This window comes from Aricia agestis, chromosome Z, assembly GCF_905147365.1.
Source record: "Aricia agestis chromosome Z, ilAriAges1.1, whole genome shotgun sequence".
In the NCBI taxonomy this organism is placed as follows: Eukaryota; Metazoa; Arthropoda; class Insecta; order Lepidoptera; family Lycaenidae; genus Aricia; species Aricia agestis.
This window is the reverse complement of record NC_056428.1, coordinates 26,962,239-26,979,549: the sequence shown is the minus strand read 5'-3', so window position 1 is coordinate 26,979,549 and position 17,311 is coordinate 26,962,239. Positions and strand designations below refer to the sequence as shown.

The 17,311-nt window shown below is 35.6% G+C and overlaps 1 protein-coding gene across 3 annotated transcripts in view; it reads right to left on the bottom strand.

Moving 5' to 3' along the window:
- Positions 1 to 1,478: 1,478 nt before the first annotated feature.
- Positions 1,479 to 17,311, bottom strand: part of LOC121739200 (lysosomal acid phosphatase-like) — a 28,530-nt gene continuing 12,697 nt past the window's right edge. For 2 of the 3 annotated variants that reach the window (XM_042131549.1, XM_042131550.1), the window contains exons 3-8: positions 10,037 to 10,235; positions 8,611 to 8,766; positions 5,509 to 5,744; positions 4,692 to 4,864; positions 3,753 to 3,865; positions 1,479 to 1,861 (exon numbers count right to left, since the gene is read on the bottom strand). In XM_042131549.1, the coding sequence (XP_041987483.1) occupies positions 1,765 to 1,861; positions 3,753 to 3,865; positions 4,692 to 4,864; positions 5,509 to 5,744; positions 8,611 to 8,766; positions 10,037 to 10,235 (974 nt within the window). In that variant the 3' untranslated portion in view covers positions 1,479 to 1,764. The remainder of the gene's footprint in view (positions 1,862 to 3,752; positions 3,866 to 4,691; positions 4,865 to 5,508; positions 5,745 to 8,610; positions 8,767 to 10,036; positions 10,236 to 17,311) is intronic. The other variant, XM_042131552.1, reaches the window with a different exon arrangement.

The window sequence follows — 17,311 nt, the reverse complement described above, 5'->3', positions numbered from 1 at the left end:
GAATATAAATATACAAAAAAAATGTTGCTTATTTAGGCCCTTTACGAATAGCAAAATCTATAATATAAAAATAAATAACATTTCTATTTATAAGAAAAATAAGAAACGCTCTCAAATTTGTTCCTACATTTTCGTCCTATCAAGAACGCGGCGAGCATCGTAACCGCCACTGTACAAGGCGCGCTGATATTGAATGTTATTTTAATGTACCCAAGGTCGCTATTCGTACTGACCTGCTCATTTTTGTAATTTTTTTGTGATAGCGTCCTTAAGAAGCAGCGCTGAAAGAGCAAATTTTTTGTGATTTGTATGGGCGAACGTCCGAGCACGGCGTCATGAGTATTCCCATACAAAATAAAATAAAAGTTACTCTTTTAGCGCTGGTACTTTTACAGCGAGCTCGATATAGGGGGCCCATTCGTACCCTAACTCCTAAGTAATAATATCACTTAGTTTTACAGGATTAATGACATACTCGCACTCAATTCGTTATACTATAACATTATTCGCTAATGACATTAGTCATTACTCATTACAATAACTATATTTTATAACTTTGACAAAAATAATTATGAGAAAATCAAGAAAACAAAAATTGATTTGCATTTAAGAAAAAAAAATCTTTTAGTTTTCAAAAATACAGTAATTAAAAAAATTAAGTACCAAATCCAGTGGTTTCATCCAATCCATATGTCGCAGTCATCTGGTTCAATCTGCGATCGATTGAATGACTAGCGCATTCATTAAATGACACCATTCAATTAAATGACTCGGCCGAACGTCGATTGAACGATTGTCACTCAACGTCCAACTAGTTAGCGATTTGTAACATGGCCCTTTGAAGATAGCGGACATGAAATCAGTCAGGTAATTGAACGTATTTCATTTTTTGCCCACTGCGGCGCTAGTAGGCACTAAAACAAATATGGCGTCAAACAGCCCGCACAGCTGATAGCACTGTATTGATATTTTGTCGATTAAATTAACTTTAAAGTTGAAAGTATTTTATTTGTAATAAAATATTATGACAGCGTGGATTTACCTATAATTACCACGTCAACGGCTACTTAAAAAAATTATAGCATCACATTTAACGACTTCACCATATGACTTTTATTCAAGAGTCAAGACAATAAACGTCACTGTCAACGTCTTGACGAGTTATCCTTTAGTCATTCGATTGAATGCTGTCATTCAATAAATGCGCTAGTCATTCAATCGAATTGCAGATTAAACCAGATGACTACGACACATAACATTGGTTGAAAAAATTAAATATTTAAATAAAATTAAACCACTGGATTTCTTACTTTATTAAGTGTCAATTTATACTAGCGCAGAGTCGAAGCGCATCGAAGCGAATTCCCAAAAACAGAACATAGAAAATTCAACCTTAACTCCAGAGCGTAGCGCACACATTCCTTCTGTGATACTAATCAGCGTTGGTCGGCGCATTCGCGCGAATGTACGCGCCTTTTTAAATTCTCAAAAGTAATGTGTGCGTTAACACTTTGGAGTTAAGGTTGAATATGTTATGTTCCGTTTTGGCAATTCGCTTCGATGCGCTTCGACTCTGCGCTAGTATAAATTAAGCTTTTTAACGATATTTTTGAAATCGAAAGTTCTACTGTATTGTAATTTTATAACATATTCTGTGTAACCTAAACTTGAAATAAATAACTTAATATGATTAAGATTAAGTACCTATCTATCAGCTTCTATCACGCTAGTTAGACGCAACCCCAGTTGCCATCCCATCTCCTCTTAAATAAGAAACTTATCTTGTAGTGTACCTCCATGGTTATTAACTAGTTCTTCAACTAAGTAGCTCTTACCCATTGAGCCTGGACCAGGTATTCGCCTGAAAAAAAATACTAAAATTACATACTATTATATAATAATAATAATGACTCCCACACCGGTTTCGGTGACGGTGGCCGGTTTCATTGAAACCAGGCCAGTTACGCAGAAGAAATTTTTATAACGCCCAAGTGTGTGCGCAGTACACAAGAGCACTTTCTATTCCTTTTACTCTCATAACCCAGTGAGACGGAAGATCGACAATACTGGCGAGAGGTCAGGCGCAGGACCGACTTTTTACATGACCCGACGCATGGATTATCTTACTTGTCAGACAATCAGTTGATCAGTCTGCATTGTCCTAACCTAACTTGGAAATAACATGTTTCCAACGACCACAGAGTCAATAGCCACGCTCTAGAGCAGCTATCCCCAAACCGCGGCCCGAGGGTCACATGGGGCCCGCCGAGACTTTATCTGTGGCCCGCGTGATGTTAAACCATTTTGAAATTCACGCCCACCGACAAAATAATGTAAATTTTGAAGAACTTTATTTTTAAACCCTAAAAAATTTATGTTGCGGCTCGCGACACCTAGAATAAAACATGTTTGTGGCCCGCTTGAAAAAAGGTTGGGAACCACTACTCTAGAGGGTGCAATTAAACCTTCCGGCCAAATTTTGATATATTGATCCTATATAAAAATTAAAATACATTTATGTTATCTTTTATAATCACGCGGTACTAAAACGTTGAGAAATAGCTTCCGAAAGTTTTCCTAAAAAACACCACAATTATTATGGTCACTACGCGCCATGCGTCGCCATCCTGCTTACACATTCATTGATAACAGGCAACAGCGCCTCCCTGGCGCCACCCCTCACTTCACCCCGCTCTTCCCCTACGTGCGTGAATGGCGACAGTGTGACCATCAAGCAACGATTTTAATTGGGATAAAATATATTATAGCAAAAAAGTAACACCCTGGTTTTATTGGTTAAATGGACTCTCCTAATGATACCTAAGCCCTGAAAAAAATTTGGCCGGTACAGTTAGTTGCACCCTGTATAACCACTGGACCACAGAGGTGACTCTCTACATAATATATTACTGTATTAATGGTTTGTCAATTATAGTCAGACCTTGTACGTCTGACTGAATATTTTAAATTATTTTTCTATGTTGTTTATTATCATGTTTAAAGGGTATTAATTATAAAAAAAATAAAAATTAAAAATTAAAAAAATAAAAATACATATTCGTAATCAGAAAATGTAGTCTAATCATACCCCAAAGTTATCGGAAGTGGTCTTATTACACCCTGTATAAAACTCAAAGGTGACTGACTGACATGGTGATCTATCAACGGACAGCCCAAACCACTGGACTGATCGGGCTGAAATTTGGCATGCAGGTAGATGTTATGACGTAGGCATCCGCTAAGAATGGATTTTTATAAATTCCAACCCCAGGGGATTAAAATAGGGCATGAAAGTTTGTATATAATAATATTTCTTAACGCGAGCGAAGCCGCGGGCAAAAGATAGTTACTTACAAATTATAGTTTGTGCGTTTTATGATGATATGCGTGACACATTATAATTGACAATAGTAGAGAAGTTACCTAACTAAAATTATTCGATAGTTTAAAAAATATCGAATCACTTCGTAAAGGAATTGCAATCGAAATTATCGATTTCGTACTGACATTTCAGTGGTGCCGGCGATTTAAGATGGCCGTCCTTTTTTATCGATTTGATTTCGATTCCAAATAGTCAATATCTATTGAAATAAGTTCCGTTTCATGCATATGACATTTTTCAAATGTTTTCGTAACAATAATTTTATACTCCTATTTGTCACCCATATCATGTTAGAACGCACAAACTATAGTAATTATTTTTTTTCTTGCTATTATAACTGGTGAGCTTTTACAAGAAATAATAATAATACCTTTCACAATCTCTTTTGATTCTTTGCCTCCGGATCTCCCAGAGAGCTAGGACTCCGGCAATAAGAAGTACCACTGCAATTAAACTCCAGTTTGTAGTCAGCAGACTTAAATCCTGTGGACATTATCTCTTCTTAAGGTACTATCAGAGAAGTTGATTATTAGTGTCTAAACACACTAGGCCCAAGTTACGCGGCGTAAATTCCGCATGATTACGCCCGCAATGTCAAACGCATACAATATACGGACGGAACGCGATGGAATAGTGTGTCATCTGTAATTTAAAATACATTGCGGACGTAATCATGCGGAATTTACGCCGCGTAACTTCGGCATAGCGTGTTTAGACACATAGGCAGATGGCGGACCTCTGAAAAATTGTCGCGTTATGTCAAATCCAGCCGACAGATTTCGCCCGGCCGCACATTATCCGAAATTTCTGATACGAAACATTTGAACGTCGGCCGGACCGCCACACCGCACACTATCCGAAATTTCCTTCCGGCGAGTTCGAGCTCACTCGGCTCAGTACAAAATGTAAGAGAGAGCGCGATCCGTCAGAAACATTTGAACTGACATCCGATCGACCGAACCGATCGATCGATAATCACTTCCTCAACAACCCTAGACCAAATGACGGTAGATCCGTCAACTGCCTATGATTCAATTTCTTCGACGGTACAAGCAGAACACAACGGGCACAGTACAGGCCGCATAGCATGCGTATAGCAGCCAGCGGCAGATTCAGCCCTATATTTCTAAAATACATAGATATTTACAAAATATGTCCTATCGAATAAAGCAAAATATATCGATTTAACTCTAAAATCGATTGAACAATTCCATAGTTTTGTCACAAACATTGTATCTCATAGTGTGATGAGATAAGAACACACAGACATTCGGATTATATATATTAGTATGGAATTTATAGTACATACATAGTCTATCGAGCACTCTCGTTCCCAGTCCACAGTGATGAGATTCTCGTAGAGGTCGACGAACTCGTGGAAGGAGCAATGACCTCCGCAGCCGGGCAAGTTCAACATCACCGGATCACTCAGCGGATCCACAGAGTTGCGGTACAACACTCGCACATACCAATCGGGCGGAGCTGCAACAACAATCAAATTAGGGAGCAAACGGCATAGCTGGGCACCGTTAATCAAATAGTTAACTTCGTTATTCGTTAATCCGTTAAAAAAAATGTTAGCTTCGTTAATTAACGATTAACGGATTAACGAGTTAATGCCCAGCTATGGCAAACGGGTCACCTCAAGAACTACCGTCACCCGTCTACACCAGCTACGTACGGAGTCGCGAGTGCCTTGCGGGGAAAGGGAAAGGGATCGTCACCGTATCGCCTTTCGCCTCGCCGTCAAACCATACTGAACGGACGAACGGATTGACGGAAAACTAAGTGATAACACTTTATGGGGTGTATGTGTTTCTGACTGCTGACATAGAGTTCACTGTGAAAGTAGCAGCGCTGAAAAAGTATTTTTTTCTAATTTGTATCGGCAGGCGCCCCAGCGTCATGCATATTCCTATACAAAAGTGAAAAAATTTTTACTCTTTCAGCTCTGCTACGAGTACTTTGACAGTTAATTCTATGTCAGGAACACACACACACTACACCCCCTAAACTACTATTATCAGTTTTGTTACACATTGTATATTGTATAATAATAAACTATACGTTTTGAGGTACAATTTTTCTGGAACTGTACATTATCCGCAAAAAATATTGTCGCTCACCGGCCGTCGCATTCGTTATCAACTCCAAGTAGACGGTAGCGGTATACTCCGGGCATACGTCGTCAAATACACCGAGCGCTGTGAGCAGCGTGCCGACGGTGAAGTCGTGGCCGCTGTAGACCATGAGGCGGCGGCGACCCCCGGATATGACGTCGGCCATCGCGCGGACAACCTGCTGCACCAGCGGCCCGGCTATCAGCCGCGCCAGGCGAGGCGTCGCCGCCGACACCGAGAAACTGGAACCGAGAAGGCACAACGAAATAATAAAACTTGAGAGGTGTCAAGGGACACCCGGATGGAAGGAAGTTATAACAAAATCGCCATCTTGTTGACGCCCAGGAAGACTATCAACGCCCTCTGCCCCTACTTCGCAGGTACTAAAAAAGTGTCGGCCGACACTTTTGTGTCGTGTCGTTACAACTTTTTCCGTCAAGCCTCCCTCACCGATTTCGGTGACGGACGGACGGTTTTATTGAAATCAGGCCCGTTAAGCAGAAGTAATTTTATAGTGCCCAAGTGTGTGCGCACACACACAAGATCTCTCCCTATTACTTTACTCTCACAGCCCAGTAGGACGGAAGACCGACACGACTGGCGTGAGATCAGGCGCAAGATCGACTTTTTAAATGCCCATCCGAGGCATGAATTATCTTACTTATCAGACAATCAGGTGATCTGCCTGCATTGTCCTAACCAAACTTGGAAATAACATGTCTCCAACGCGGGAATCGACCCCACGACATACGAGTCAAGAGCCGCGCTCTAAGCCACTGGACCACGGAGGCGTTAATAAAGAAATACCAGAGCAGACAGAACTAAGGAGTACCTACTTCAAACAAACGGGCTAATCTAGGCGAGCTGGGCGCAACCGCGAGTACCACTTTTTTACAAATTAGTACGGCGCGCGCCAGCCGATTTTAGATCTAAGCCGATTCTACGTGCACGTATCAATTTCGAGATCACTTCTAAGTCGGCCTACTCGTTATTTCCGTTTACCCTGGAAATCTGGGGGCACGGCAGTGCCCCAGCCAAGCTTTTTAGCAAAGGCACGGCCGTACCATACTTTTCTCGAAGCGGTTCGCTGCTTTTTCACACCCCCTTTATCTTCGATGTAAACAAAGCTAGGGATTTAGAATTTCGGTCACTAGGAGCAAGTACTAAAACTAGCTTAACCTCTAAATTACATAAAATTTCGATAAATAGTTTAATAGTTACAGATGGTCAAAGTTACTACATTTTGTCACTCAACTGACTGACAGATCATCAAAATTCAAAGGTACTTCTAGCAGACTTAGAACCTTGAAATTTGATACCCGGATAGATCTTTATTCACAATGAAAGATAGAAAAAAATTATGAAAACAGCCAAGTGCGAGTCGGACTGGCGTACATAGGGTTCCGTATCGTAAATTTGTATGGGGCTCCCATACAAATTAAATAATAAGTTTATTTAATTTTTATTATTAATTATTAAATTTAATACATAGTTGAGTATTTTCTGAAATTTTCAAAAATCTTACTGTTACCATTATGGATATAGAGCAAAAGACGGGAAAAAAATCGCGTTTGTTGTATGAGGCTTTAGGTATTATATTAATAATTTATTTTATTTTAATTGGACTATTAGCTTTTATAACGACACTAGAAATACATAATTTGTGAAAATTGCAACTATCTAGCTATTGCGGTTTTCGAGATCCAGCCTGGATACGGATGGACGACGGACAGACAGCGAAGGCTTATTTTATTAATCATAGGGTCCCCTGCCCCGGTCCCGAAAAGAAAAAAAAACCTTCAAAAAAGAAATGAAATCCCACCAAAACATAAAATGTAAAAGGAGCCAAGCAAAGTATTGCATGTAGCTTTAATACTTCTGTCGTAAAAAGTTTTCAGATCACATTCAAGCCAAGCCTTCAACTTATTTTGTAATTTAACCTTCCTTCAGTAATTTAACCAACCTTCAGTAAATGTATCAATAGATTTCTTTATTTTATAATAATTATTATAGTGGCTTGGCAATACATTTACATTTACTGAATGTTGATTTAAATTACAAAATAAGTTGAAGGCTTGGGTTGAATGTGATCTGAAAACTTTTTACGACAGAAGTATTAAAGCTACATGCAATACTTTGCTTGGCTCCTTTTACATTTTATGTTTTGGTGGGATACTATATTGTAGTATCAAATAAGTTGATTAATATTTCATACATAATTAATATTTCACGTTACATAAAAGTTTCGCTCAAAGATCGAAAATGCTCAATGGGCGGAAAAATAGCTAATGTGGTCAGAGTTAAAATATCCACATCGCGAAATTCCCGTTGTGGCTCTAATGAAAACGGCTAATCTAACCTAACAACCCCCACTGCGACTGGCGCAGCGGTGCGGCGGTGAATGGGTCAACTAGATTATTATAGATAGATGGGAAAATGTCCTAGTATTTTGCGCATTTAGGAGCCCAACAGATGAGCCAGTAAGTGCGCCCCATCTCAGGATATTACACCAAAAATTGGCGTGAACCTAAGTCCTCGTCAATTAAAACCACTTTTAAAAATGACAAAAAATAGCGAAAAGAAATAAAACAATAACAATATAAAAAATAATCGGCCAAGTGGCTTTTCACACAAAGGGTTCCGTACCATCATAGAGCAAAATTAGGCCAAAAATTGTGTTTTTTGTATGGGAGTCCCCCTTAATTTTTTGTTTTATTGTAATATTATTATTTAATATTAAAGTACACATATAATTAAGGGTTTTGACAAAAATTCAAGTACCTACCTGTTGCCATTATTGATATAGAGCAAAATGACCAAAAAAGTCACGTTTTTTGTATAGGGGGCCCAGTTAAATATTAATTTTATTTTTCTTTGTTTTTGTTGTTATAGCGGCAATAGATATACAGAATCTGTGAAAATTTCAACTATATAGCTATTACCATTCTTGAGTTACAGCCTGGAGACAGACGGACAGTTATCAAAGTCTCAGTAATAGGGTCCCGTTTTTACCCTTTGGTTACGGAACCCAAAAAACCAGACTATGTTTAGGGGATGGGAAAATTATAAAATAAAAAAACACATTAACAAAATGGTCAAGTATTATACCTGAGTCCAGCAGCCTGGTGGAGAGGCTCCGGAAAGACTTTTGCAGTCCAGGCCGGCAGCTCGAAATTGTAAAGTTTCTCGATGTTCAAGCAGCTGTAGATCAGCATTATGTCTGTGAAGTCTTTTACCTCCATGCCCACGTAGGTGCTGAGGTAACTGAAATTAAGATATTTTATTTGTTTAAACGCTAACGCTATAGCATTTTTAGGTTCTGTAGTAATTACAATTACATAAAGTTTATTTTCATATTATATTTCCAGAAACAACGCGCACTAACTGTAAATGTTTAAAGACTCATAAAACATGTATGATCCATTATAACAGGAATAGGTATAAAGTACTTAAAATTCAATGATGCAAAGGGAATCCCAGATCAAATTAAAATGCTAAATGGGGATTGTCCATTTTTTTTTTTAATTTTGCTCATTACAAAAACATTTCGAGGAATAAGGTCAGTGATCGTTTTTCTGTATATAAACGAAAAAAATACCCATTAGTTAATTATATTTTTTAACAAATACGTTTAACCTTTATTTGACCTTCAATGGCGTTAAATTAGCAATAAATTCGACCAACATTACGTTTCGAACTTTTTTTAAGCTTCTCGTATCAGCTTTCACATAATGAGAACTTGCATTTGACGAACCAGCCATTATAAATAAGATTGAAAGGGAATTTAAAACATATGCAGAGGTCAATTGGCGGCCGATGATGACGTCAGAGCGAAACTTTAAAAATTTATTGAGAAAAAACTAGCCAATGAATTTCAAAATTATTTAATTTATATTCTTAAAATACCCTATTTTAACGAAAAAAATATATAAAAAGTACATGATTTTTTTGGACAATGCCCATTATATGATAACATAACATAATTATTATGTAATTTAGCATTTTAATTTAGAATTAGTTCTTGAAAACATAAAGTATACTGGGATTGTTTAAATTTTTATTAAAATAACACGTGAGTTTAACCCAGGGGTCTCAAAACTTATTTTGTCTACCACTCACTTTGAGAAAAAAAAAATTTAGCGCCCCTTTTGTTTCACCTACTTTTAAATTAAAGCCTCTACAGTCTCCACAACGCCCTCGTTTTTTTTCTCAAGGCCTAAAGGCCTTTAGCGCCCACAAGGAGGCGTTATCGCCCACAAGGGGGCGTTATCGCCCACTTTGGGAAAGGCTGATTTAACCCATCAATTCCCAAGCGGCACCTAACTCAATAGCTACACAATTTATTTTACATAGAATTTAATTTATGCTTATTGCTAGTTCAAAATTCGTTAGTATATTTTTACTTGCAGTACTCGTCATCTTCAGGACTCGTTTTAACTGATGAATATATTAAAAAGAATATATTAGAAAGTCGCAGTGTTAGCAGTAGCTAAATTCTACTTTATTTTTTAAATATCAATTAAAAATGTCTCACGTCATAAGTTTTTCATGGTTCTTGACCATATTGAGGTAGGGTGGTGAGGCCAAATAGTTGTCCATTTCCACATTGTATTGTGGGCACGGTCTTTTCATTGCCAACACTTCATCTAGTTGTTCCGGCCTGGTGTGCACCGGTATAGGCTGCCACGGCATCTGTATGTCCCATACTTGTTTCCCGATAGGAGGGAACAAACCTGCAATATTTAAAATGAGACATTGCTTAACAGTATTTACTTATATTAATGAACTAAGTGTAAGCTTACACATTAGCTACTAATTAAAATTTTTATTCTGAAAGAAATCCAAGCCAACTGCAACTGTACCGTTGTAGCTATTAGTTTATGAACACTAAAAAATTACGTCAGGGATACAACTGTACCATATAAAATTTAATAATACAAAGAAATATTTAATAGAAAAATGTTTGTTTTAACAATTTATTTTTAAAGGGAGAGTAGGTTAATAAAATTTATATTTTTTATACTATCACGCTGATGGGAAATCTCTTAGCGGATGTGCCTGTAGAGCTTTATCTTACAAAATTAACAAATGGGTAGTAATTAATCAAGTGACAGTAAATTACAGTTTTAAGTGTCCAAATTGATTAATTTGGGTTATAGCCTACGAATAATAAAAACTAAGGAAACATAACTCCCATACTTCAACAGTTTTAAATTAGGCTCCTTTTCGAACACTAAAATATGACAATTCAGATTTTGGCCAAGGTCGTATCCCAGGTAAGTGGTAACGTATCATAATAATGCGCGCCGGACGACAGCCTGCGCGGTTATTGTCATTGTCATAGTTATAAAACAAATAATTGTCAAAAGCGGATAGTATTATACAGTATACACCAAGCACATATCTACTATCACGAAGAAACGAGCACGTAATTATTATTTTAAAATCAAATATTTTCCTCTGATACTTAAGACATCGACAATAATTATAATTTACGTGTAATAAATTATGAACAAACCTTGTACGACTCGGGCAAATCTAAAACTGTCCGAGCACCTAGAGAAGACGTTTTCAGATTACAAAAATCTATGTGCTAAATTATTACAGAATTGAAATTAAAAACTTACGTAAATTTTGTACTTATAACTCACAATCAATATAATATTATAATAACAGTTAGCAGTTTTTTATTTTTGTTCATTTACAATATTAAAGGAAATACTTATTTGTTTTTGTCGATTGAACGTAATTTATTACATTATGTTTTTTTTTTTGTTTTGTTGTAAAAAAATCCGTAACAAGAAATATGAGAATACCCATATCATCTTATAACGTATTTAGTATAATGTCAGCCAAACCCTAAAATTTCGTTTATGATTAAATTGTTACATCTTGCATAACACTGTCCATGGCGACTTTGTAAAAATTTTGTGATTATATTATTTTTTTGATTATTGAACTTTTAGAATAACATGTAAATGTAATAAGACAAACACAAAGAGACCAGCTTAATTTTACGCAAATACCCTAGCATCCAACTTAAATAATTTAAGCATAATTTTAAACAATTCAGTTACAGATGAAAGGTTATTCCTGTATTAAAAGTCGTATCTGTATGACTTCTACACCATTTCACAGGGCATTTACGCATTTAAACAACAAAAATATTGTAAAGAGCTACTTAAAAAGTAAGTAAACAAACCTATGTAAACAAATTGTAAAATGAGTTTGACAAAATTGTCATGTCAACCTGGTTGAATGTCACTCGAGTATATACACGAAAAATGTGTACCGAACACATGCATAAATATGCATGTATTCGGGTCACATTTTGTAGCCTTTTGGTGCACTTTTTTTGACGGAGTTACTCTTCCTTAGTTTTTATTATTCGTAGGTTATAGTATTACTAACGGCCGTTCCCAATATTCAATCTATCTCTGGTTTGACATACAACCGATCGCAGCTAACATTGAATTGACATAAAATATATGTCTCTAATGTCTAATGTGAGCTATAATTCCTATCTCTAGTAGAGCAAAACCAGAGATATATCAAATATTGGGAACGGCCTTAAGTGAGCGACTGACTGTGAGTGATGAGAAATTAACAGTACAGCAACTTACAAATATTTATTTGAGTTACTTAAAATACAAAATAATAATAATAATAATAATAATTTATTTATTCTCTCACCACAATAATAATATTACATTTATATCATAACAATCAAATATTTAGTTCAGTATTTGTGGGGAGACTGGAGTCTCAAACTAAGCAGTGTCCTGCTTGTATTTTAAGACACCAGGCCTCCATCCCTAGTAAGTATATGACTATAATATGAGTAGTGAGTACATATTATTATTATTTAATATATAATTTAACATTTCTAAAATTCATAAATCATTCTTTATAGCATAATTATAATTGATTTCATATTTTTTTTTAAATTAATTTGATTGAGCAGCTTCAGAAAATGAGCAGCTTCATAATATTTGAGCGGCCTAATATCTGTTTGAGTGTCATGTTACGTCCTGCATTTTTTTCAATATTTGGCAATATATTTTTTATACTGAGCGGCATTTTATCCTAAATGAAAAACATTTTAAATACAAAAACTACTTTGAAAAATACACTAATGAGCAGAGTTTAATGAGCCCACATTTAAAACAAAAAAAAAGAATTTGAAATAACTATTTGATGAAACACTATTAATCAGGAATCCCTAAAACATTTTTTATTACTATCAAGTAGAGATGTGCCGAGTTGCCGACTAGTCGGTAAAGCCGACTATCCGGCCACTTTTGTAGTCAGCGACTAGTCGGCGAATAGTCAGCAAAAAGCGCCGACTATCCGGCTTCTTATTAGTTTACTATTATTGATATTACATTTAAGAGAAACCTTGATTGTTTTGAAATTAATTTATTTTTTTCTGAAATTACTTGCTTGTAAGTAAATAAATATCTACGACATTTATTTAATAACAACCACAGACGTAAAAAAAGTACGGACGTAACCTTCTCTAATCACGAGTGAAGCCTAGTTATGGCCGCCCGTGTAGGACGTGTGCGTGATATGAGGGTTGCCATATAAATCATAAATTTCCCTACTTTTAAATTTTGTAAACTCAGACAAGTTAAATGTATTTTTTATACTTAAACATATTTTTATATTTTTTTCGCTTCAGAAATGTAAGCGGTTGTTAAAGATGTCATAATGAAAATATTATTTTTATGACACTATAGATAGAAAAAAACACATGTTACGTACAGAGAAGTATATTATTTACATAACATTATTAGTAATAATGATTATGTACAAACGTTTACAATAATAAAATTATTACTAGCTATTTGACAGAGCTTTGCTCGGTATTCGATAAAACACGAATAAAATGACATTTTCTAAAAATAATTCCTAGCTAGACAGATTTATCGCCCCCGAAACCTATATAAGAAACCTGTAGGTATACGAAAAGATATAAGATACTTAAGTCCCGTAACCCGTTTCATCAAACAATCAAGTAATGTTAAATAAATAATGGCTTGTTAAATCAGTTAACGACCTGTTAGAGCTATCGAGAGTTCTACCATGCGCTAACGTCAAATCAAATCACCTAACATGGTGTTAAATTTATTCCTGGTCTAGAGGTCCATTCAATATTTTCATTCCTACTAGGTCTCAATGACGCTCGGGTGACTACACCAATAGCACCTTCCCTCCCCTACTACTGAAGGAAATCTAAGACAACAATTTTATCTATGGACGCTTCACACCACGTCAGTCTGACCCCGTGCTAAGTACCTGAAGGACTTGTGTTACGGGTACCAGACAACGGAAATATATTTAATACTGTTATACTATACATAAATATTTAAGATTTTTATTATATGATACACATATTTAATACACACCCATGACCCAGGAACTTTGAAAACTTTTTGTTCCGTCGGCAGGATTCGAACCCGCGACCCCCGGCTTGAGCTACCCACTGAGCCACAGAGGTCGTCAAACAACAGTTATATCCACTTTTGTAAATTAAGAAATTAATAGGGGTGTAGACTATTTTTAGGAAATATATTTATTTTACAGATGTACCATCAAGGAAGTTGATTCCCATGCAACTGACAGACCAACGTTATTTGGTCGAATACTTATGTCAATTCAATGTTAATAAATTATTGTGATCTGTCGGCTGGGTTTGACGTAACGCAACCAAACTACTTATGTCCCCGATTTGCATAGGAATCAACTTCTCTGATAGTACATAAGTATTTTGTTACACCTAAAAATATGTATAAAAAATAAATACACTCTTATTTCAATAAAAAAAATCACTTATTAAATATAAAAAATATTATAAAGTTATTAAGTAAAATATGTCCATTTTCGGTAATTCTATAATACAAACTCTCAAAAAAACAATAATTTGTATTAGATTTCGTTTACTGTCTACACCCCTATTATTGTATTCCTGCCTAATTACTGGTCAATAGTATGCTAAATACTTACATGACACTAATAAAAGATAATAAAATTAATTATTTGATTATTTAAAAATAATTTAAAATTTTCCCCGGTTTGGGGAAAATTTCCCCACTTTGTTATGGACATTACTGACCTGTTGAAGTTGAATTAATATTTACATTATTTTATCAAAATACTTTAAAAATATGTTATCTTACCTATGAAATATTATTCCTTGATGTTTTTTGTGTAAGGTTGTATTGTTCTTGCACCATTTTACAACACAAGATGGCATATTTATTTTTATTTATGAATGACAAAGATGTGTCACCGCGATGCAGTCTAATTGCGTAATGGCGGTACGATCGGCTTATTACAGTGCGAGTGTTTGTGCAAGATGTGTACATATGATCGCCTGGGCTTATTAAGGGTGCTTCACTCATTTCTTAATGGCGATCCGTCCGTATTTTTTTTACGTCCGTGATAACAACATAATAATTAAAAAAATACGTGATGCACTCGAGGAACCGACTAATCGGCTAGTCGGCTAGTCGGCCAAAGTCCTCTTAAATTATCCATACTAATATTATAAATGCGAAAGTATCTCTGTCTGTCTGTCTGTCTGTCTGTCTGTCTGTCTGTCTGTCTGTCTGTCTGTCTTGCTTTCACGCCAAAACTACTGAACCGATTGCAATGAAATTTTGTATACAGTTATTCTAGAGTCTGAGAAAGGACATAGGCTACATTTTGATGTGGGAAAATATCTTATTTCCATGAAAATTTCGATGAAAATGAATTCGCATTGCGCGTGGCCAGCGCTCATCCCGGGGGTCCTGGGTTCGAGTCCCGCAGGCGGAACAAAAAGTTTTCAATTTTCCTGGGTCTTGGATGTGTATTAAAATAAAATTTCAAAAATCTTAAACATATTTTATGTATAATATTATAAAAAATCCAGAAATATATCGATGGAATGAACATTTTAGTTCTAATACGATTCAACAGATGGCGTTTTATTTTTTACTTTATTGTAACATAGAACTAATCATACTTATTAGTTAGTATGTTTTTGTTTATAGTTTTTAATACGTTAGAATATGATGTTTAATCCATACTAATATTATAAATGCGAAAGTATCTCTGTCTGTCTGTCTGTCTGTCTTGCTTTCACGCCAAAACTACTGAACCGATTGCAATGAAATTTTGTATACAGTTATTCTAGAGTCTGAGAAAGGACATAGGCTACATTTTGATGTGGGAAAATATCTTATTTCCATGAAAATTTCGATGAAAATGAATTCGCATTGCGCGTGGCCAGCGCTCATCCCGGGGGTCCTGGGTTCGAGTCCCGCAGGCGGAACAAAAAGTTTTCAATTTTCCTGGGACTTGGATGTGTATTATAATAAAATTTCAAAAATCTAAAACATATTTTATGTATAATATTATAAAAAATCCTGAAATATATTGATGGAATGAACATTTTAGTTCTAATACGATTCAACAGATGGCGTTTTATTTTTTACTTTATTGTAACATAGAACTAATCATACTTATTAGTTAGTATGTTTTTGTTTATAGTTTTTAATACGTTAGAATATGATGTTTAATCCATACTAATATTATATATGCGAAAGTATCTCTGTCTGTCTGTCTGTCTGTCTGTCTGTCTGTCTTGCTTTCACGCCAAAACTACTGAACCGATTGCAATGAAATTTTGTATACAGTTATTCTAGAGTCTGAGAAAGGACATAGGCTACATTTTGATGTGGGAAAATATCTTATTTCCATGAAAATTTCGATGAAAATGAATTCGCATTGCGCGTGGCCAGCGCTCATCCCGGGGGTCCTGGGTTCGAGTCCCGCAGGCGGAACAAAAAGTTTTCAATTTTCCTGGGTCTTGGATGTGTATTATAATAAAATTTCAAAAATCTTAAACATATTTTATGTATAATATTATAAAAAATCCAGAAATATATTGATGGAATGAACATTTTAGTTCTAATACGATTCAACAGATGGCGTTTTATTTTTTACTTTATTGTAACATAGAACTAATCATACTTATTAGTTAGTATGTTTTTGTTTATAGTTTTTAATACGTTAGAATATGATGTTTAATCCATACTGATATTATAAATGCGAAAGTATCTCTGTCTGTCTGTCTGTCTGTCTGTCTTGCTTTCACGCCAAAACTACTGAACCGATTGCAATGAAATTTTGTATACAGTTATTCTAGAGTCTGAGAAAGGACATAGGCTACATTTTGATGTGGGAAAATATCTTATTTCCATGAAAATTTCGATGAAAATGAATTCGCATTGCGCGTGGCCAGCGCTCATCCCGGGGGTCCTGGGTTCGAGTCCCGCAGGCGGAACAAAAAGTTTTCAATTTTCCTGGGTCTTGGATGTGTATTAAAATAAAATTTCAAAAATCTTAAACATATTTTATGTACTAGCTGTTGCCCGCGACTTCGTTCGCGTGGACTTCAGTTTATAGCGCGCGATGTCAACAAAATTGGTGTCAAAAGCTTTTATAAAAAAACCCTGGTACCCCTTAAATCAATAGAGCTGTGCAGTGTGCACACAATAAGTATTTCATTTTTTTTTATAAAACTTTATATTTTATGCCAAATTTTAAAGCTTATTTAGCCCTCCAATTACACAACTTTACCCATAAACTATTTATCATTGATAGATTTAAGGTTACGTCACACACAGATAAAGTACTGAGTTATTTAATACCGTAGAATAGATATAACAATCGAAAAAAATCGAAACTTAAATGTAAGATGATACCACGTCTTATAGAAAGACTTTTGAGCAAGCGTCAGCGCGATGTAGAAGACTCA